This window comes from Larimichthys crocea, chromosome III, assembly GCF_000972845.2.
Source record: "Larimichthys crocea isolate SSNF chromosome III, L_crocea_2.0, whole genome shotgun sequence".
Classification (NCBI taxonomy): Eukaryota; Metazoa; Chordata; class Actinopteri; family Sciaenidae; genus Larimichthys; species Larimichthys crocea.
In genome coordinates this window covers 22,270,852-22,291,922 of record NC_040013.1, presented here as the reverse complement: position 1 = coordinate 22,291,922, position 21,071 = coordinate 22,270,852, and the positions used below count along the sequence as shown (strand labels likewise).

At 41.1% G+C, this 21,071-nt stretch overlaps 3 protein-coding genes across 6 annotated transcripts in view; 1 reads left to right on the top strand and 2 right to left on the bottom strand.

Annotated features, from left to right (window-relative positions):
• On the bottom strand, window positions 1-5,119 carry myoz1a (myozenin 1a). Its single transcript, XM_019253736.2, has 7 exons — window positions 5,046-5,119; window positions 4,878-4,913; window positions 3,034-3,120; window positions 2,253-2,440; window positions 1,530-1,812; window positions 853-1,012; window positions 1-772 (listed from the first exon to the last, which is right to left on the bottom strand). The coding sequence occupies exons 3-7, from the start codon at window positions 3,116-3,118 to the stop codon at window positions 541-543; spliced, it is 948 nt and encodes a 315-aa protein (XP_019109281.1). The 5' UTR covers window positions 3,119-3,120; window positions 4,878-4,913; window positions 5,046-5,119; the 3' UTR covers window positions 1-540.
• si:dkey-174i8.1 (arylsulfatase I) overlaps window positions 2,331-21,071 on the top strand; it is a 30,075-nt gene continuing 11,334 nt past the window's right edge. For all 4 annotated transcript variants that reach the window (XM_027277832.1, XM_010751769.3, XM_027277834.1 and 1 more), the window contains exons 1-2: window positions 2,331-2,444; window positions 18,782-18,903. Coding sequence is in view for 1 of the 4 variants with exons in the window: in XM_027277834.1 (XP_027133635.1) it covers window positions 18,884-18,903 (20 nt within the window). In the remaining 3 variants the exon portion in view is untranslated. The remainder of the gene's footprint in view (window positions 2,445-18,781; window positions 18,904-21,071) is intronic.
• On the bottom strand, window positions 9,002-19,242 carry synpo2la (synaptopodin 2-like a). Its single transcript, XM_010751770.3, has 4 exons — window positions 18,828-19,242; window positions 15,124-15,275; window positions 14,237-14,955; window positions 9,002-12,699 (listed from the first exon to the last, which is right to left on the bottom strand). The coding sequence occupies exons 1-4, from the start codon at window positions 18,927-18,929 to the stop codon at window positions 10,073-10,075; spliced, it is 3,600 nt and encodes a 1,199-aa protein (XP_010750072.2). The 5' UTR covers window positions 18,930-19,242; the 3' UTR covers window positions 9,002-10,072.

Below are 21,071 nucleotides of genomic sequence, written 5' to 3'. Positions count from 1 at the left end.
TGATTTCCCTTGACATTTTATTCACTCTACAAGAGGGTTGTTTACAGTTTGAAAGGGTTTATTGTGGAGACACTGTGTTGGTACTCTATGCATGCATTCAGAATTGGACAGGTGTTTGGGGGGGGGGTTCATAGCTCAACAAAAGATCAGAGAATCTTAACAAAAAAGGCACTGGGAAATAACAAATATGGTAATACATGAGTAGACATCAAGACTTCGTGCGCGTACACATCACAACATGTGATTCATTCTTTTCTCTTTGACAAAATCTGCAACTTCTCCCCAACGTTTCTGCCAAACTAAAGGAGTGTTTAGACTCAACTTTCTTTGCCTTGCAACCAAATATTGAGCAAAATCAGAACATGACCACAATTCATGTATGCTTCCAGTTATCCATACTGAGAGATTCAAAATTCATCAATACAACAGTTAATTGTAAGCTCATCTATTGTGTCTGTGTGTGTGTGTCTGTGTGCGTGCATGCTAATGTGTATGCATGCATTCATTCACAGTGAGTGTAGTCACAGTATGAATATTTTTTCACAGCTCGTCGGTCTCTCCATCAAAGGGCACAACATCCGACTCCATATGAATGCTGCTTGGCTCACTGCTGCACACCCAGCCAATAGGAGTGCGGTTGAAGGAAGGCCGGCAGCCGACGTCATGTTGATACACTGTGGGTTCAGGCTCCTCTTTTGTGGCCTCAGGATCTGGCAGCTGGAATTTCAGGAACTGGTTGGCCTTCTCGAAGCCGCCGTATGGCATAGCAGACCTAGAAAAGCAAGGTGAGAGGATTATTAAAGCCCATGTTTGTCACAAAGTACCATTAAAGTCTGGCCATGAGAGATTTACCTGTTGAAACATTTCCATTTGGGGAAATCCTTTTTCTCAAGGGGACCGGGCATTGAAGTTTTCAGAGTGGCTAACAGATTTTCATCACCTTTCATGGCCTTCTCCCATGGCGACATGTACGTCTTCACATACATGCGCTTCTTATCACCCTTTCCACCTCCTGTGAGGAAAAAATCCACAGCTAGGGCATATGACACACTCAACTGGAGTTAGTAATGTTCATTTAAAGTAGTAAAATTATATTCAACAATCTCTGGCTAAAGTAGTTGTAGTAGTAGTAGTAGTAGTAGTAGTAGTAGTGGTAGTGACGTCTTGGAGTCTCAAGATTGTTTTTACACTTTGAAATGCTGTCTGTTACACTTGTAACGACACCCAGCAGTGATGTAGTTTGACCCTAGAGTATAACTGTACGTCAGAGCCGCCAGATGAGGAGTTAAATTACTACGTACTAGTATTACGTTACTTTTTAAGACGCCATTTTACCAATACTTTGGTGAATAGTCTTGGCCTAGAAATGTATTTATTCAGTAATATCTTTATGTGTGTGCATTATTGTTTATTCATTGTGAATGATAAAGTCAAGAAATACATATTCCAATCCTTTGTGCACTAGCAGCCCCTGGATGATAAAACAGAATCCTCCTAAAAATGGCAACAAAAAAAAAAATCATACCAACCTTTCAGTGGAGACCACTCACTAGCTTCTCCTGTTCCACCTGTCCCTTGTTCGCCACCACCCAGTCCTCCCGCTCCTCCTGCTCCTCCAGCTCCCCCAGCTCCTCCAGCTCCTCCTGCCCCTTTGCTTCCGGGCTTTGGGGGAGGTACAGGGGCCCCTCCTCCAACTTGCATCCCTCCATAACGCAGCTGTCCAACGTCCTTGCTAAGAAAATGCCCACCAACGTTTATCATGTGACTTCCCACCTGACCACCGAGACCGGGAACAAACTTCTGGAGATTGTCCTGAAAGAAATATGATCAATATAACCAACTATATGCCACACAGCACATCCATTTGTATTTACTGATAAACCATGTTTCATGTTCTTGAAGTTACACCTGGCACCTGACTGTATTGGAGGTATTTCTTCTTCCAGACAATTAAAAAGCGCTTATCTAGCTGGTGATTGTTCAGTAATGCTCTAAGGCCTCTAGAGGTTTAAACATCATTGTTGCAGATGAATTAAAGAATCATTTACAGCTGTCCTTGTACTACTTTTAAATGGTTTCTTTCAAACAAAGTTAGAATGGCTGTATAGGTCATATTAAGGATTGAAAGGCGAAAAAAGGTAAACATTGCCACATTTTGCCATGGAATTTAGGGATATTTCAGGGTTTCTCTCTGGATTTGTGGTTATATTATTCACACTGTATTTTGTTTTCTCCATTGACTTTGCTCTCACCATAGACTCACTGCTGAAGATGTCTGGGTTGTTCTCATAGATGAACTTCTCCACTCTCTGCTGCCTCATCTTGAACATCTTGGAGCCTCGGTTCTTTTGCAGGGAAAGCTCCTCGAGCATGATGTCTTTGGGAGTCCTGATCTTTGTTCCCAGGTCGAACTCTGATGCCTCTGGCTCCTCCTCATACTCTAGGTAAGGGAGATTTGAGATTTAGAAAATGTCTTAATGGGGGAACAAAATGTTACGAAAAAGTCTAGAAGGTTTAAATCTTTGTCAAAAAGATCTGAACAAACATAAAGGACTGAAATTTACTGTAGTTACACATCATAAAGAATTAAATTACACATCACATGACATAATTGTAATTAGAACTTTTAGGAAAACAGATGTCTGCTTATTCCACACCCAGACTATTTCCTAGTCTTCTCGCTCCCTACACTTATATGCACGTGTTTTACTTACTTAGAACTTCATATGTAAAACTTTATGGTATCACAATTGAACAAAATATATGAAATATTTTAAATAACAAAAGTCAACCCAGAGCCATATATATTTAGAGTCATGTGACTGACTTTTGCTGTTGTTTTGTGTATTTTTTAAACTTAGCTTTTACTTGTGCTGAAGACATAACCCTGCTTATCATTTAAGATTAGTACCCAAGCTGCAGTACCTATCACCTCTCATCCATCTATTTATGTATTCTGTCTTCATATGAAAGATCTGTACTAAGCATATGGAAATTTAGTTTCATATTTGTGTAATTTTATGCCAGCCTTACCATCCTGAGCGATATGTGATAAGTCAGTTATGATCTTGGAGAGCTTTTTCCGCTTGTTTAGTGGGGCAGGTGTTCCCAGAGGCATGGCTGAAATTTCAGGAAAGAAAATGGTGTTATCAGCAATATTAGGGTTACAAACATGCAAGAAAAATGTGTTTTGGAATATATTCAGCAGTGATAGAAGTAATAGGCTTGTCCAGAAAATATTTGTTTTTTAAGCTATATATTTATTATAAATAATTATGAGTTAATTATTATAAATATTTCAGAATGTTTAATTCAAATAAAATGTAGGCAAAAAGAGAAATTAAAAAGAAGATTTTCAATGCAGCAACTTCAGGAAGTTTTGCTTGATGTCATGATTTATATTATAATGTTATATTTCACATAACATTGTTCCTATTCAAAATATTTGATTGACTAATATGATCTGCATGTCTGCAAAGGTTTAAATGTGTTTTTACATTTCACACAATTAAGAGAAACTTTTACAGACTGTTTGTGCGATTATCTCAGACCAACCAACTTAAAGATCACTCTTTACACTCAACACCACCAACAACCCGTGAAAGTCAATCCACGAGATCTGAATGTATCAGACAGACAGACAGACAGCATCGGCCCTACTCATTTTTCAAGTTCAACAGGGATGTCAGTGCCCTCACATTCCCCACATTCCCCAGTAAAACAGATGTCTGCACCAAAGGAAACACACTGTGTGTTTCAGTTTTGTTTGGGGACACAAGATCTGTCCACAGCCTCGGTCAACATAAACAGAACCATGTTGTGGCTCAGGCGAAAAAACGGTGATCATTGCATTCTGGTGCTGTTCTGCTGCAGTAAAAGTAATCGGGATCAGGATCGTAAAATAGGAGCTGATCATATTCCCCAATCTGCAGCCTGCATGAGAACATGGTAGGTGGGGGAAGAGGGAGTAATACTTTTCTCATATGTCGAGATACCACTCACAGTTGAAGCGTATTTACAACCATTAACAACCACATCTCTTACAACCTGTGTTGCCTACTTATTTTGGGATATGTATCAAACTCATACATTATCTTATATGTTTATTTTACACTTTTTTTGTCTTCTTACATGCATGTCAGCACCCTCAGCTCCCAACAGTTTCTTTAAGGCCCAGTCAAGTGGCACAACATCACATCACATCTACTGGCTTGTAACTCAATCCACTGCAGCTATTTTTAAAATCCATTTCCAGCCAAGACATTTTAGCAACGTGTAATGGCGTCATTCGACTATCAAATAGGCTTGACACAACTCTTAAGGACACAATGCACACCTCCAGAAAACAATTCTAACTATATGTTTGAACTTCACTCAAAACACGAGCGAGATCTTGGAGGAGTTGTGCATGGTAACAAGGAGGATTTTGGACACCATTTTAATTGCTTTAAATAACTACAGGCTCAGGGAGCCCTTGCGCTCAGATTTACCACCCCCTGTCAGGGTTTATAACACCATATAAAATCTTTGCAACGCCCACATAGAGGGATGGTCAGCACATTCACCCATTCCTTTGGTCATTTTAAGACGTACCAAGAAAATCTAAAAGCAGCAAAGTGATTCCCAGAGCCATTTTACTTTAATTGTTGGTAGAAATAAAAGCATTCTCATCAAATGTAAAATCATCTTGTTTACTTGTTGTTGAGGTCATCTCCTGTTATTCTTTTCCCTGAGGTCAACTGCACAACCCACAGAAATTATGATTGTGAACAAGTTGCACATCTTTATTCCCTCTCCACATTTTTGCAGTAGTTTAAATCCAAGCTGTTGGTTGATTAGTAGGACAAAGCACACCGATGGGATGCAGATCCACTCACCGGGTTTTTGTTGTAATCCTGGGAGGAGAGACAGACCTATAAATACCAAACAGAGAAGAGGAGACCCAAGGCTCAATGCTGGTGCTCTCGATCACAAGTTTACAAATCCCTCAGAGCCTCTGACCCTACGTATGGCTGGACCCAGGTCCCGGAAAGTGCAAAACCCACCCTACACTCAGATGGCAGATCTTCCAGAGGGTTGGGGTTGTGGGTGGCAGCAGTGTTGGTGTCAAGACAGGAGGAGGAGAAGGTTGAGTGTAGGAGTATGAATAGGGATTCAGGGGGGGCATTAAGGCGGGGGGAGAACTCTCTGTTGGCCAGCTGAAAGTGCTGATGGGGATATTAAGGGAACAAAATTATTCTCACAGATGGTTCAGAAGCCTATATTTAGTAGCAAAGAACGAGGGGAACAGAACTCAGCTATAAGATAACCCCAAAGGACTCCGGGGTGTGTTTGGGGTACACAGAGAGAGTAGAGCACTGCATGAACAAGTGCACTGTGCAAGTTTAAGGCTAAGCATACTGTGTGTGTGTATATTAAGGCCATGTCAGTTTGTGTTTCAAGGTGAAGGTCATCTCCTTTAAGCCTTCTAACCTGTCACTCGATTGTCACGTTTTCAGTTTCTGTGGAGAAAGAGCTGTCAGATACTCAATGCTTCCATGGCTAAAACAGCTTGTGCAAACACATGAAAGCACTGCAGAGCATCCAAAGGCTTATAAAAGACAATGCGTGTCTCATCCTGCAGTATCCTTTGTGATTTTGTTCATTTTAAGAGAATTCTAACTGCAGCATGAATGCATGAAAAGGTTCTTTAAGTTTTGAAATGCCCTAGATCCAGGGTGGAAGCCAGGATTTTAGAAATACTGTCATGACTCCAAAGTTCCTCCGCACAACCCCCCACCCCCTCCGTCCCAAATAAAAATACGTATTTCGACCAGCCTCAAGAAGCATGCAAATAATGGTTTAGACCTGATTGTTATTGTCTATTTTATGTATACTGTAACTGTAGAATGTATACTTCTCCTGAGGTTGTTAATACCCCCAAATTTTCAAGAAACGGGCGATAGAGTTAAGATATAGTTGAATACAACTTAAAGTATACTAGAATATTGGCTATACCAATCAGCTTTTGTTTTATTAAAAAAGTTTAGCAAGTACTATATTTTCCGAACTGTATTGTGCATGAATAATATTGTCAGATATTGATATTCTCACATTTATGAGAACACGAGAACATGATTGTCAGTTATATAAGCATGCAACATACTATATATATATACCATAATATCTGTGGATCTGTGTAACACAAAGTACTTCATTTTGTCGCCGTTTATAATAAACTGCTAATTTGGCTTATTTTAAGCATTCTGGTGTCCAGCCTCCTCTTAAAATAACAGGACTTGACCCCTCAGTACTCAGTAATTTTAGACCCATCTTGAAATGTCATTTAGAGAAAGTTTTCTATTATCTGTTGTATGATCATGTCACACACATCACACAGTCAGACAGTAAGTGAGAAATTTTCAATTTTGCTTCTGACCGTTCTGACATTCGAAAAAGGCAATCCATCCTTTGTTGTCTGGCTCCAATTTGCTGTAGGAGTAACACAATGGATGTCCTCCCTTCTTGAAACTCAATTACTATTTGTGTATCTTTTTGGTTTCATTTTGTTGGTTGTCTTTTTCTTTTCTTTTTTTTTTACTTTTTTTACTTTCACATTTTTATTTTAATCTAATGTTCTGTTTCTGTATTTAAAGAGGAAGGCATTAAGGGTCGACATGACATCAAGAGAAGTGAAAAATTAGATCATCTGATAAATTATCTGGTTATTTTATTGTAGTTTTATTTCTGTTACTACAGAATGATTATATGGTTTCATACAGAAGTACCATGGAGACTACTGTACAAAGTGTTTTCATTACATCTTAAAATAGAAACTTTCCAGTAGCTGAGAAGCTAGTTTCTCTTTTTTTTATTTGATCTTTTTTAAGCAGTTAAATTAAGAACAAATTCTTAATTACAGTAGCGTCCTGGCAAAATGTCATTTTCTTTATAAATAGTCCTCTGTTTGGATGTTAACAGCCCTATATATAGACACCCTGTGAGTGTGGAGGTTGGCAACAAAATGCCCTTCGTTCAACACTGAGCCCACAGCACCACTCAGTGGCAAATGTTCATGTAGACGAGAGAAAAACAAATATTTCCAAGACCGGGCCCTGTGGCCCTACGAGGTCTAATTTACACTTTTCAGCCAGAAAATAGGTTAATTCTCAACTTCACAGCAACAAATTAAGAGTTGTACACACAAATGTGAAAGGATAAAGATGTGATTTTTTTAAATTGTGACATTTAACACAAAGTTACACTGATTCCAAATGTACCTTAAGATGCAGATATTTAATTTTTAGCAGCAATGGCACAGTTTATGTATTGGTACTCACTTTTGTTTGATTTGATTATTCTTATTCGTATGGAGCTCTGGGAAAATGATATTTGCCAGACATCACGTAGGCCTAGTGGCAGTGGACACTATGATTTGTCAGTTGGCAGGAGACTCTCTCTGACTACCAAGCCACCTACCTGTGACACAGTGGATGGATAGGAATCTTGGTTGGAAAAAAATGTTCATGATGTGTTGACAATCTTGAATTACGTCCTGAAATAAGATTTTCTTTGTTTTCTCTGCAACCACCTCACCCTTAGTAAAAGAAGCTGTGAAGTATATGTGGTTATATGAAGGTCCTCTGAGGGAAGAAACCCTGGCCTGCATTTAAAGAAAAACAAAACATTACTATACAAAGGTGTATAATCTATCTGTTCCATTATAATGTCATTAAATCTGTTCTAATCACCTATTACCCTTATAATGTTATCAATTACAACCTAAGTGATTTTCTAACCTTAAAGTAATGGACTGTAATGGTTTGCAAATACAGCTGATTCTAAGTTTAGCAGTTTGTATTTATAGAAACTAAGCAAATCAATCAATTATCCTGTTGTATTCTGTCTTTTTGATTAATATGTTTATTTTGAATGAAGAAACTATCTGAAACTGAAATCTTGTTTTATGAAACAACCCATGGAATTGATAAATTCAGTATTTGTCTTGCGGTTGTCACATTGTAATTAATCTGAGGTCAAATATCTATTAGCTAAATACTGAGATCAGATGGTCGTGAGTGAATGGAAGCCATGCTGTGATAAAAACGAACAGGCATTTTTACTCTTTGAGTGTATAGTTCAACATATATTTTTTTTTATTAAAACTAATATACAGTTACAGTTGTTGCACTGTTCAATTATTAATATTATCATTTAATTCATGCATGCATATATAGTACATTAAAAGAAAAGTGCAGGATCACACAATCAGCAACAGGGGGCAGTGTAAAATCAAATATGTTAAACAACTGGAGCGCTTTCAAATCTAATTTTATTCCTCTAAAAATGTCTTGTGTCGTAGTCAGTATAAACTTCTACTCAGCATTAATAACAAACATTTTCACACGTTGTATCATATTGTACACCTCAACACAACTATAGTCTAGAGTTTTCATAGCCAAAAAATGTTATGAAAACAAGAAAACAATTCACAGAGAAATTAAATTTTAAAAATATTAAAAAATATCAAAAGTGTCTCTCCAAGAATTCCAAAGCTGAAAATGGCATATTCAGCATGTTTCCTTTAACATACCCAATCCCTCAGCTACTGAATATGTCTATCCTTTCTTTTTAATAACAACCATTGTTAATGGAAAGACACCAGCTATATGTTTGTGCTTCTTTTGCATTACCAACAAACTTCAGGTACCAAACTTTCCTGCCTATCTTTCTTTAACTTCTACATGCCGTGGGATCTTGTAACTGTGTACAGTTCAGCCATACCATAAATCCCATTTTTCTGCCATGCAACCATATCTGACCATAACCCTTTATGTGAAATACTGGGCTATGACCCCATTCAGTAAAACTGGCTCACTTATATACTGTTTATATTTCCCCTTCACACAGCCACTCTCATTTCTTGAACCCTTTTATAAATGCTGGTGCCTCCCATTCAATCAACTTACCCTTGCATAACTTCAGATTAAATCTCAATTAAACAAAACAAAATACACATTCCTTCATCCGTCTTATTTATTTAATAAAATTTAAGAATATACATATATCTGCATGATCACACTCATGCTAGGAGGCCCTGGTGTGCCAAGTGGCAGTTGGAAGGTGTAATATCCAGTGACAAGTGTACATTCAGTGACAGCCCAGGCACTTGTTGAATGTGACCCATGCTAATAAGATAGCATTTCTCTCTGGCCAAACGTGTCTTCATGTTCAGTTCAGTTTAACCTTCATGGTGAGTTGATGTATTTAAAAACACTTTTCAATTTTCAGTCATACATCATTAAAACCCCTGGAAGAGAAGACTAGAGCCATTATGGGTAAAAACATTTTGTGTTTTAGGACTGATGTTACTGAATTACAGAATTTCATGTTGAAAGTCTGCTATTTTTTGCTTAATGCTCCTCCACCTGTCAACATACTACAACAAACATCTTCAGTGATTTAATCCTATGGTCATAACCACAACTATTAATTTTCAACATCTTTCAGACATTTCAAGTTTCAAAGAATATTCAGTACAGGCTCTGTTTAGATGGTATTTCTGCAACATTAGTAGAAAGAGATCTCCAGAAGCCTTACACAAACCTCCCCCAGGACAGGCATATGGTGGACTATTCAGCATACAGTATGTGCTAGTATTATTATTGTCACTCAGATACATGTGTGAGTAAATGTGTAGGCAGCGAAAATTAATGTGACAGGCAGCAAGTAGATGAGCTCATCTACCATGATCTATTACACTTTTTAGATTTAAATTAACTTGAGTCAATTTCTTTTTGAATTGATTAATTGTTTAGAAGATTGCCCATCATAATTTCCCAAAGCCAAATTTCCACTATGTCTGTATTGTTCAAACCAACCACCCCAAACTCAAAGATATTCCATTCACAGTGATATAAGAAGAGAAAAGCAGAATATCGGAAATATTCCAATATCAGAAATTGGAACCAATAGATATTTGCCATTTTTGATTTAAACAATGAACCAATTAACAAAATCAACTTGTCATTTCAGTACTAAATGAATAGGACATGAAAATGTCCAAGTGTGGTAGTGACTGATTTACTGGTGTTCACATTGCCCCTGGCCTCCAGACACGGGGCTGGATGCCTCCCTTGGTGGCAACAAAACGTGGTTTGGGTGCCTGAACTGGGTCGGGTTTGAGTGGGGGCAAAGAGGCAAGGATACTAAGTTCAGGAGCACTCTGGAACTGCTTGGCTGTCTGGAGCCCAGTGTTGTATGAAACTGGTGTGTAAGGTGTAGGGACTGCATGGGGCACAGGGTTTGGAATAGGGGTGGCAGAGAATTTCGGGAGGCTGGGCAGACCAGCTGGTTGAGAGGCAGGTGAAGCTGGGGTTGGAGCACTGATTGGTGCTGGTGTAAAGGCTGGGGTTGGGTTTGGAGTGAAAAAAGCAGGAGGTGGGGAGGTCATGCCGGAATGAGTCAAACGTTCTCCAAGGGTAGTGGCTGAGCGGGGGGCAATGACTTTGGTAGCCAGAGTAGGAGCTGACATGGGTGTTGGTGTGGAGAATCGCTTGACCTCGAAGACACGGGCTGTTTTGATGGGGATCTGCTTAGGTGAGGTTAATGAGCTACCCACCATTGTTGTTGTGTAGTCACCCTGTTGCTGCCTCTGGGCCTGGTAAGAAGGCATGGCTGATAGGTTGGCTGTACTGCCCCCATAGTTGAACATGGCAGAGTTGAGCTGGTAGGGCTGCCTTCTCATGAAATCCAGAGCTTTGATACCCTCTCTTTGGGAGCCTCCTCTACCTCTGCTGTCTGGCTTACCTATATCCCTCTGAGGCCCTGTAGGGATAGTGGGGCCCAAAAGTGGATTATATCCAATGGGTGGAGGAGCACGAACATTTGGCGAGTATTTCCACTGAGAGGAAAGAGAAGAATTGTGGGACGTGTCAAGGTGTTGGGCCACTTCCTGCTGGTAACGGGTCTCAGGTGGGGTGTCCACCACATACATACCCATGCGGCTCTGTCTGCGGGCAAACAGCTGGGCCCCCTTACCCCCTGCTTGAAGAAACTTTGGTGTCTCGTGGATGACCTTAGGCTTGGGTGCCACTGGAGGAGGTGCCCTCCCCATGCTGACCTCGCCACTTCTCTCTTCATCGTCACCATCATAGATGGTGTCAGATGGTGGTTGGCCATATTTATGTCGGCTGGTCCTGTCATCCAGGTTCTGCACCATAGACAACAGATCAGGATTGGGGGAGTTCTTTGTGACATCTGGCACATTGAACATAGGTTTGGGTTTTCCACCACGTCGTCGAGCATCAAGTAAGATTCCTGTGCGACCTGTTGGACCAGGAATGGGGGTTGGAGCTACAGCTTCTGGCTGAGAAACCACTGACACTGTAGCTACAGGGGCCATAGAAAATTGAGGTGGACATGATTGAGCAACTGCCACTTGAACTGGAGACACTGGGACAGTGGGATCAGCTGAACTAGGAATCTGAGATACAACAGGAATTGGGGCTGGAGCCATTGGTGCTTGGTGAGCCAGGGGCATTGAAGGCATACACACTGGGGGTACAGGTGCGAATGGAGCATGATGAACAGCAGTTACTGGTGGTGATGACTGAATTTTCTCTACAGAAGTAGAGATAGCTGGAGAATGAAAAGTAACAGGAGCTTCTTGTGCCAGGGCCAAGGGACATTGAGATACAGAGGATTGTTGGGAGAACACTATTGGAGGACCAGGGGGCAGCTGAGATGGTACCGATGTAGCGTTAATGGTTAGTTCAGAGGCAGAGGAAAATGGTGGTGGCGCAATAGCTGCTGAGGCAGGACGCTGGGCTGCTTTTGTGACAGGTGGTCGGAACGTTACAGGGGCAGTCGCAGCTCTAATGCTTATAAAGCCAGGAGTGAAAGGACGTGCCGTTCTGTTGAGAACATTACTAGCAGATAATTCTGGTAATGGTGTTTCAGCTGGTGGTGCAGGGCTGGTCAGAATAGTCACTGAGGCAGTGGCTGGTTTGGGTGCCACAGGTGGAGATGGCATCACCATGGAAGTTGTACTAACTGTGGAGTATGATAGGTCCCCATTGGACATTCCATGGACTGCCACTGGTTCTGAAGCCTGAGAAAGCTCTTGCTGTTTGGCTGGAGGACCAGCTGTTATCATCTGCTGAGGCTGAAGGTTTGGTTGCATCTGTGATTGTATCTCTGGATGTAAGTGTTGCATCTGAGTCTGCTCCTGGACTTGAGACTGTGGAGGAGCCTGGGGTTGTGCAGCCTCTACCTTCTTGGCATGCTCAGCAGCTCTCTTTCTTTGTTGCTCAAATAACTGGGCACCCTTACCTGCCGTGTCACTCAACCCTGGACTCGGAGCATTCTCTGCCCCATCCCCACGACCTTCAGTGCCTGCAGTTGCCCTCTTCTCCAGCATATCCAAGTAGTCACTGTCCCAAGTTGGGTCAGGAGCTGACGAGAACCCATCCTCATCAAACTCTGATTCACTACCAGGAAATACTCCATCCTCCTCTTGTGAGTCTTGACACCTATCCTCATCCACACTACCAAAGCTGGTGAGGGTGTACTTCTTGGAGCGTTGCCGCCTTTTCTTGAACATCAGGACCCCCTTGGAGTGAGGGTTGGGAGCATCTGTCAGTAGGGATGCAATTGTTCGACACTTGCTTTTGGCTTCCTTTACATTCTTGTCTTGCGGTGTATCCCCTCGATTCAGTTCTGCAGGATATGAATGCCATAGCTATTAGTAATAGTTTCACAATAGCATAACCATTTAACCTTTAAACCAAGAACTGACTCTGACATGAGTATCTAAACCTGTCCTGTCCACCATGCCTTTAACAGGCATCCATTTCTTAACTTGATACAGGAGCACTTCCGGGAAAATTCCAGGCAATCCTTTAGGTTCTCACATTAGCTAGGGTGAAGGATGCATTTGCACATTATTAGTCTCAGATACTCTGACATCTAACTTAACTAAAAATATTTGCAAGCTAGTGGAAAGTTGCATGTTGTAGGTGACAGGAAGGAGAACTTCAAAGGGTAGCCACAGCATATCCTCTAAGTTGTTATGGTATTAAGCACATTATCATAGGAAACCTATGTTATATAATACCTCTGTTACCCTAATATGCACTGCCACGTGAAGAGAGTTCTTAATTTGTCTAGGACAAGGTTCCTAAGTAGGACATTAGAATGTTAAACTTGCATCTGTGATGGCCATGGGGATTAACAAGAGTAAATATATTTAAGTTCTTAAAACAACCCGTTGACTTCAAATAGCCCACCTCTGTCCTTATCCTGGGCTTATTATGGATGATGGGCAGGATGACAAGTTGTAGGAAAGAATGCTTGGTCAGTGTTGTTGCGTCTATCTAGCATTTTTTTTTACCTTTCTTGTCAGTGTCAAGTGTCATTATTACCAAAAGCTGGTGGTTATTTTGTTTTTTTTAGTTTTCATAAATATAATAATGATATAATTGTGATTTATGGAAAATACTCTGAAACGTGAGCTTTGTTGCAAAAACAGTTTTCTTCAACTGCAAGTCAAGTGTCAAGTTCACTGTTCCATGTTCCCTTTTATAACTTTATTAGCATCATATTAGCCAGCTTAATGGAAGCGCATCTCTTCACACCTATCATTGTGGTGGGAGCCCAACTATGTCATTACACAAGTGTGGTAAAACATATTATACTTGTTCTCTTTCATGGAGTTGATAAAATAGCAAAACTAAAGTAAAAGAAACTATTCAAAAGAGAGAGAGAGAGAGAGAGAGAGAGAGAGAGAGAGAGAGAGAGAGAGAGACGGAAAATTAGAGTATCCCTGCTTTGCTACTTGATACCTAAAAGCAGCTGTAGATACATTTCAGTGCTCCCAGACTGATCACTGGGGTTTTTACGCACATAACTGGATGGGTAAATATAGTAAACCATACCGACCGTGCTCTGTTTAACATCTTAGGTTGACCCACCCACTCAGACTCGACTACTATTACTACTACTACTAGAAATCTGATGGATGGTTAGTTATATTGGTTGACTGTCAGATTAATTGACTGAGAAGTGGTTTTCTTGATTAAAATTCTCATCATTATTAATGTAGAATAATAGGAGATCAGATGATCTTCACTGTAGTGATGTATGTCTGTGCTACAAAGCAGATGGAAAATAGAAATAATACAAAGAAAATCATATAAATATAAGGCAAAGAACAGTATCAAAATGAACATCCTTGTTCTTCCTCAGCTGTACTTACTGGCTTGCTTTGCCTTTTCCATGTAGGTTGTTGTTAGCTCTTCGTCAATGGGTTTATTCACAGGACCCACCATGGGCACAAGCTGGCTGCGGGAGCCCAGCATCATGGCCTCCTTTGCCCTCTCAGGGGACACCAGTGGAACGTTGGCTATCTCTAGAAAGCCACTATCCTCCTCTTGCCCTCCATCTCGTGGCCCCTGGTCATCTGCTGAGGAGATGATGGAGGAGGTCTCAGTGGATGTCTGGGAGGACCACATCCCTGGAGCAGGAGGCTGGTAAATTACCTCCCTCCGTGCCACCCCTGGCCGCCCTCCTCCTTCATCTCCATCTCCCACACGTTTATCTAACAAACTGGGGAAAACATGTGCATCTGGAGCACTGTCATAGCCACTCATCTCTGATGTCTCCCCGCCCTCTGGGGAGGTACGTCCTGTTGGTTTCCCCGGGTTGGAGTTGCTTGGGCTGCGGCGTTTCTGCCGACGCTGCCTCTCATAGCCCGCCACGTCTGCATCACTGTCAGTCTCTCCGTAGTAAGCCTCACTACCAGGTGGAGATGTCAGACCACTGGTCAGAGAGGAGCGGCTACGGTGGACCTCACGGACAGGTGCATGGTGGGGGTGGGTGGGCGACATGGCACGCAGAGCAGCGCGGTACTCTTTGTCAATACGGGGAGATGGGGCACGGGTCACAAGCACCACGGACTGAAAACCAGCAGGCACCCTGCAAACAAGTAGAGTTTTAAAATATTGATGGGGTCTAATGAAGGCCCATGGATGTACAATAGTATGTAGTTCACATACACATTGTTAATGGTGCATGTTTTGTGTCAGACTTGAGTGTCTGATCTGTGCATATTATCATTTTTCATAATCCTTTTGTTCCTCTGACCTCTTGACCCGGATGTGTAAGATCCCAGGGGAGCTATCGATGAGGTCCATGGCCTGGGCATGGGATAGAGTCCCACAGGGATGTTCATTGATGGACAGCAGCTCATCAGCCTCCCGCAGCCCAGCCCTGCATGCCTTGCTGCGTTTACGCACCTGCACAAGCAACAACAAGCACAACAAGGAAGGCAAAATTTCAGTCACATAGATGGTGTATGTACATTTCTCGCCTCTAAGACCAAATCGACCCCCTCACCCTTCGATGAACAACCCTAGTGATTAAATATTCAAGGTGTGCAAGATTGCCTGATGCTGTATATTAAGACAATTTGTACAGACACTCTTCCTTTTCTCTGTATTCTTTTATTTTCCTTACAATTGTAGGTTTGGCTAATGTAACTGCAGGGACAAAAAAAACTGACAGAGGCATGCTGCTGTCTTGTCTTGGTTTGTGATAATGACTGACAGAGAGCAGATTTTGTCCTGACAGCTCGATCTTGCTGCGGACATATGCCACATATCGCAGCTCGAGTAGGGCACTCACGCACACTTTAACAGGGAAATGTCAGCCAGCAGCCATCTTCATTTGGTGCTTTGCTATTTGTGCCCAAGGTCTGTCAGGACCATGGCATTATGCCCACCTTAAATTGCCTCAGGTCTATGCAGTCTATGTAAACGCGTCCCATAATAAACTCAGAGGTTTTCAGAGAAAATGATTGCAGTGCTGATTGAACTCTATGAGGGCACTGCCGTGTATTGAATGAATATAGCATGTCTTATTTCAGAGATAAGGAAGCATTGCTTTGGTTGACCTAATTATTATAGTTTTCTTCCAGCTATTCTGGTTTGCCTGTAATGAAATCCCACACCCCTATTTAGCTGAGCCTTTCAAAGTGGCCTGTGCCCGCTTGTGGTACAAGAAGTCAGTTATTCATTCAGTCAGTCACCTTGTGGTTGCAAGTCATAACAGTTACAATACCCTTACATGCTCTCACACAAACACACCATATGGACTGGTATAAAAATACACATAAACTTGTATAAATAAACACACAAGCATCTGCATGCAGGCCCACAGGCACAAACCCAGCGCTGACACACCAGCTCTTTCAGTGAAGCTCCAAACTGCTCCACCTGTTATGGACAGTATACTATGAGACCTGACAAGATAACACCTTCGTGCTCTCAGGGGTGAAGGAGCATGCTGTTTTGGATAGTCGGGCAGAAACAGCTGTTGTCCACCACCATAAAGGTGATTTGGTGTCCCGTGGCTCTGTGTACATGCTAACACATTCTGCATAACTACATGGAGCATTAACATTTAAAGAGCAAACATTCTTAACATTCTAGGTACTGTCTGGTTGTTTTATGAATGTGGTGATTGTCTCAGAGGTATGATCTATAGGTGAATGATCCACAGCAGATTTTTTTTCTGATAGACAAATCAACGTCAGCCTGTCAACCAGTAAAGATTATGTCCTTTGTCTCGCACAAGGAAATCTTTGTGGCGAATTTGTGAGGTCTGTACATGGAATCTTTCCTTTGCTCAGTGAGAACTGAGGTACCAATATAATTACCTTTATTTCAACATAATTATACATGATAGAGGCAAATGATGGAAAATACAATGGCTGTCTGAGATGTGTAGGAGGTATAATAAATAAAAGAGGTTTTAGATATCTATAGATGTTTTATTTATAAACATAAAGGTGTATGGTCCATTGAACAAATATAGTTTTTTCAATCCACATTGTACTGTATTGTAACATTTTATTCTATTCTATTAGACAAAGTTTTTAAAGACACTAAAGTTGTGAGGTTGGATTGTTTGGAAATGTGAATATAACAGAACAGAAACTTTACTGAACTGTTGCAGCAGAAAGCAGAAAGAGAGCATATTGTTTGTGATATTATTGTATTGTCAGTGTGGAAAAACTTAAAAGAAAAAGAAAAGTTTTATGTATTTGAAAGTCATGGCTGATGAAGTTGTCCAAAGTAAACAGTTTTTTCTCTCCTCATCTATTGACAGCTTGTGTAGTGCCTGAGCAGTAACAATAGACAGTACAACAGAGGTTTAGCAACCAGGACTTCCTTTGCACGTGAACCTACAAAACTTATACATTCTTCTCTAAGTAGCAAGATACTAAGCAGTGCATGTACAAAAATAGTACATGAGGTTCATTTTTAAGTACTGAGCTGAAACACACACCTTGGCTGACCCCTTAACCTACTGCTTCTAAACCAAAAATAGCCACCTGAAAAAAGTAATTTAGCTCAGTCAACATTTATTGAAAATGCGTGTGGATATGTCCATTTGTGTGGTGGATGTACATGCATGCATCATGTATGTGCAGGTGTACTAAAACCTGAACTCCAGAAATAAGATCTCTCTATATAAAGATTTCATAGGCAAGGAAGTCGGCTCAAGTTTCTCTAGACAGCAAGGACAAGTTTGGTAGAGTGAAGAGCAGTGACTGTGGGTCACGTCACAAGTCATGTCGCCGATCGCGATTGACTCGACAATAAAGGATCAATATTAAGTCAGAAAGTGTAACTACTACCTGACTGTACCTACGCATTTAAGTATTTGGTTAGTGTTTTTATTTTTCAACCATTTTCAGCTTTCCTTATCTTTTTGCTGTTTGAAAGCCTAATTAATCCTTTTATGCAGTATATATTCCCCTTTGGCTTACATGCAAATCTTTGCTTTCTCAAATGGAGATCAAGATTCAAATCTGGACTGCTTCACTGGTGCCAAATGTGGACACTAAATTCTTGTGAAGAATTTGCTCTAGGGGAGTAAAATGAGCTGAGAGGCTTTGTATAAGAGTTGTAAGGTTAAAGAGTTCCTTTACATAGTGAATATTTTCCTTGAGTGAACTTTTTAATACAGGATGTATATACAGTTCTCACAAAGTGATATAGTTTTAGTATTTTATAGACACTGGCTTGAGTCTGGAATGAACCATAGTGATCTGGGCCAAATAAATCTCAGGTAACCTTCTAGCTTAAACATGACCAAGCATGGCTGAAGTGATCTGGGTTTCTTACTCAAACAATGACATAGTGGAAACAGGCTAATTCAATAGCCTATATCAGATTATGGCCATGGGTGAATGATGTGTAGTATCTGTAAGACCCTTGCAATGAAGACAAATTGACAGACAGAATGATGACCTTAATGTACCAAAACCTTTGCTACAATGTACACATTCACTGCCCAAAGCACTACTGGAGCGTCATTGTGTCATTGCCACAGTGTCATTGTCAAAAACAAAAACAAACCAAGAAAACCAATAAGTCAAATTTGGATTTTCTGGTCAGCATCACTCTGATCTCACCAGAATGTTTAGCTTTATGCAGTTTAATAAACAAAGCAACATTGAGAGGATATGTAACAGGGTTGCCCTACATTCCCAGCTGAACTTGAAGTTTAAAGTTCACTCAGTCAGTCATCGTTGCACCTCTGCATAAAGACCATTCTCAATCGAGATGATGACTCATATTCACGCCCTAAACTAGCTTGCATGGCAGCCAATATTCCTTTTCAACTTTATTCACAGCTCCTTAAATCTCTACCTAATATATCTCGGCTAATGTTTCACTTCCCTTCAGCGAGACTGATAAATCTAACACAGTTTTCTACTTTCTACTCAGCACAGCATGAAATGGCTGCTTCTGTCCAACCTGCTGAGTGACCCGCCTTACCTTAGCCACCTGAAGTGGTTTCTGATGCTCCGCACCTCCCTGGAGACGAAAGCCCCATGGTGCTCCACCGGACAATGTAATTATCACTTCCTCTGCAACCATTGTTCTGCTCTCTCTGTCTTTTCTTTTTCTTGGTTATTTTCCCCTCCTTCTTGATTTTTTATATTTCGTTTGGGGGAGCCCTCAGTGCATTGGCCCCATGGTCATCGATCAGGGCCCCCTCAGAGAGCTCTAACCTGCTCTTTGCCTGCCACACTGTCCGGGCGCTGACTTCTCTCTGAGTCCAGCACCAAGGCCGATGCTCACACCTGAACGCACACACATACACACATGCACGCACACACTTCTGTTTGCCCACCCACACCAGGAGTGGGCCAACCATCATAGGGAAGCCAAGGGAGAGAGAAAGAGGGAGAAGGAGAGAGAAATATGATGGGAGGGGGGTCTGTGTCTGCTTACACTGAGGAATGCCTGCCCCAACTGAGCAAGGGGAGGGCCCAACGCAACACTTGTCCTGTCACTCAGACCTATGTCACTAGGTTGCTGATAGCCCCTCCAAAAATAGAGCACCACCACCACCACCTCCTCTGCTTTGCCTGCTCATCTGCAGACCAAGAGAAAGTTAACATTTCGAACGTCCAAATGGCACAGTTTCATATCTGGCTTTACAGCATTGAGGTCATTAGTAACCTTTAGTCAAGTCACACCCAGACTCTCAAATCTCCGGGCTCAGACTTGACAAGACATTCCTCTTTTGATTGGTTGCAGTGAAATATCAATCCATTTTGTTTAGAAATTAATGGCGCAGACAATTAGGGGATTGAGGCTGCTATGTATGCCAGCTCCTCTGAATCAGAAGACATTCTAGGCTGTCAACATAGAGTCTTTAGGATAAGTACTTGTGCAAACTCTGGATGAACAGCCTGCACATTAAAATATGTCCTACTTTAGGCATCCACAGTGTTGAGTGAATGACATATACTTTGAAACACAGAAGGCCCTCATGCGTGCTTATATAAAACCGAAACAGAATGCAGACACGGGAAGAAGTGGCCCATGTAGACACAGGATAAACAAATGTTGTTCCTTAACTCTTTATTTTACTTGTTTTTTGGGAGGATGGTTTTATCTGGTGTAGACTTTGTTGATAAAAAAAAACAACAACAACATAGAAATATAACAATATCTCTCTTGGTAGGCAGATACGGATTAATCCCACCACATATTTACCTCTATCCCCAGGAATCTGTCACAATCAGACCTCACATTCTTACACCCGGCCAAACTCTAAGCGTGGTGGCAGCTGTTGATAGTTTGAACAAAGACTGCATGCCTACAGCCATGATAGCAGCACTTTGTCCTAAATGCAAACATGTTCTCAATGACAGTGCTAATATGTTTATGTGTGATAGCATATTCATCATCCCAGTTTAGCATGTTAGCAGATTAACAATATTTGCTAGTTAGCACTAAACATGTATGCTGAGGTTAAAGAGAATGTTGCTGGTTTTGAGTCTTGGACAAATTTAAATTCTGACATAATGATGATGATGAATTTGAATGAATTTGATGATCCATGTTGCTGACATAGTGGTTGTAGATTTATAGTTACAGATATATTCAGTCAGGTTCAAAGTGGTCAAACCTTTTAATGGTACATTTAAAGTGAACATTTTACTTGTTACTTTTCCTGCAATTTTCCTCTTCCTTATATTGACTGATTTTGATACTTATTCTAGTTGTGTCAAATGTGCCTTGAGTGGAAGGATGTCTTCTTGGGATTTCCACATAAATTCCACCGAAAACAAAAGAGTGTAGGACTGAATTACTATTGACAAAAAGTGTACAGTATAACCACATAACACATAGAGGTGGGAAACTTCCAAAATCCTGTTCTGGTTAGTAAAAATGAATTTGATCTTGCCTTAAAAGACTCTTAACTAACTTCTCCCCCTCCATGTCTTAATTTAAACTTGAAATTCAAAAGGGAAAAAGGTTGGAAAAGATACACAACACCATCTCCACTGCACACAGTCTCAGTGGACATGAACTTTCTTTAACTATGTTGTCTTGTCTCCTTGGCATTGACAGGCCTTTTAACCTGTTGATAGAGGCTGGCTTGCTAGAAAAGCAAGGCTGCCATTATCAATGCTGCAGGAGGGTTACCAATGATAGCTGCTCCCTTTGGCAGCCTTGCTCTGCAGCTGTCTCCAGACCTCAGGATAGTAACCAAGATCAGTCCTG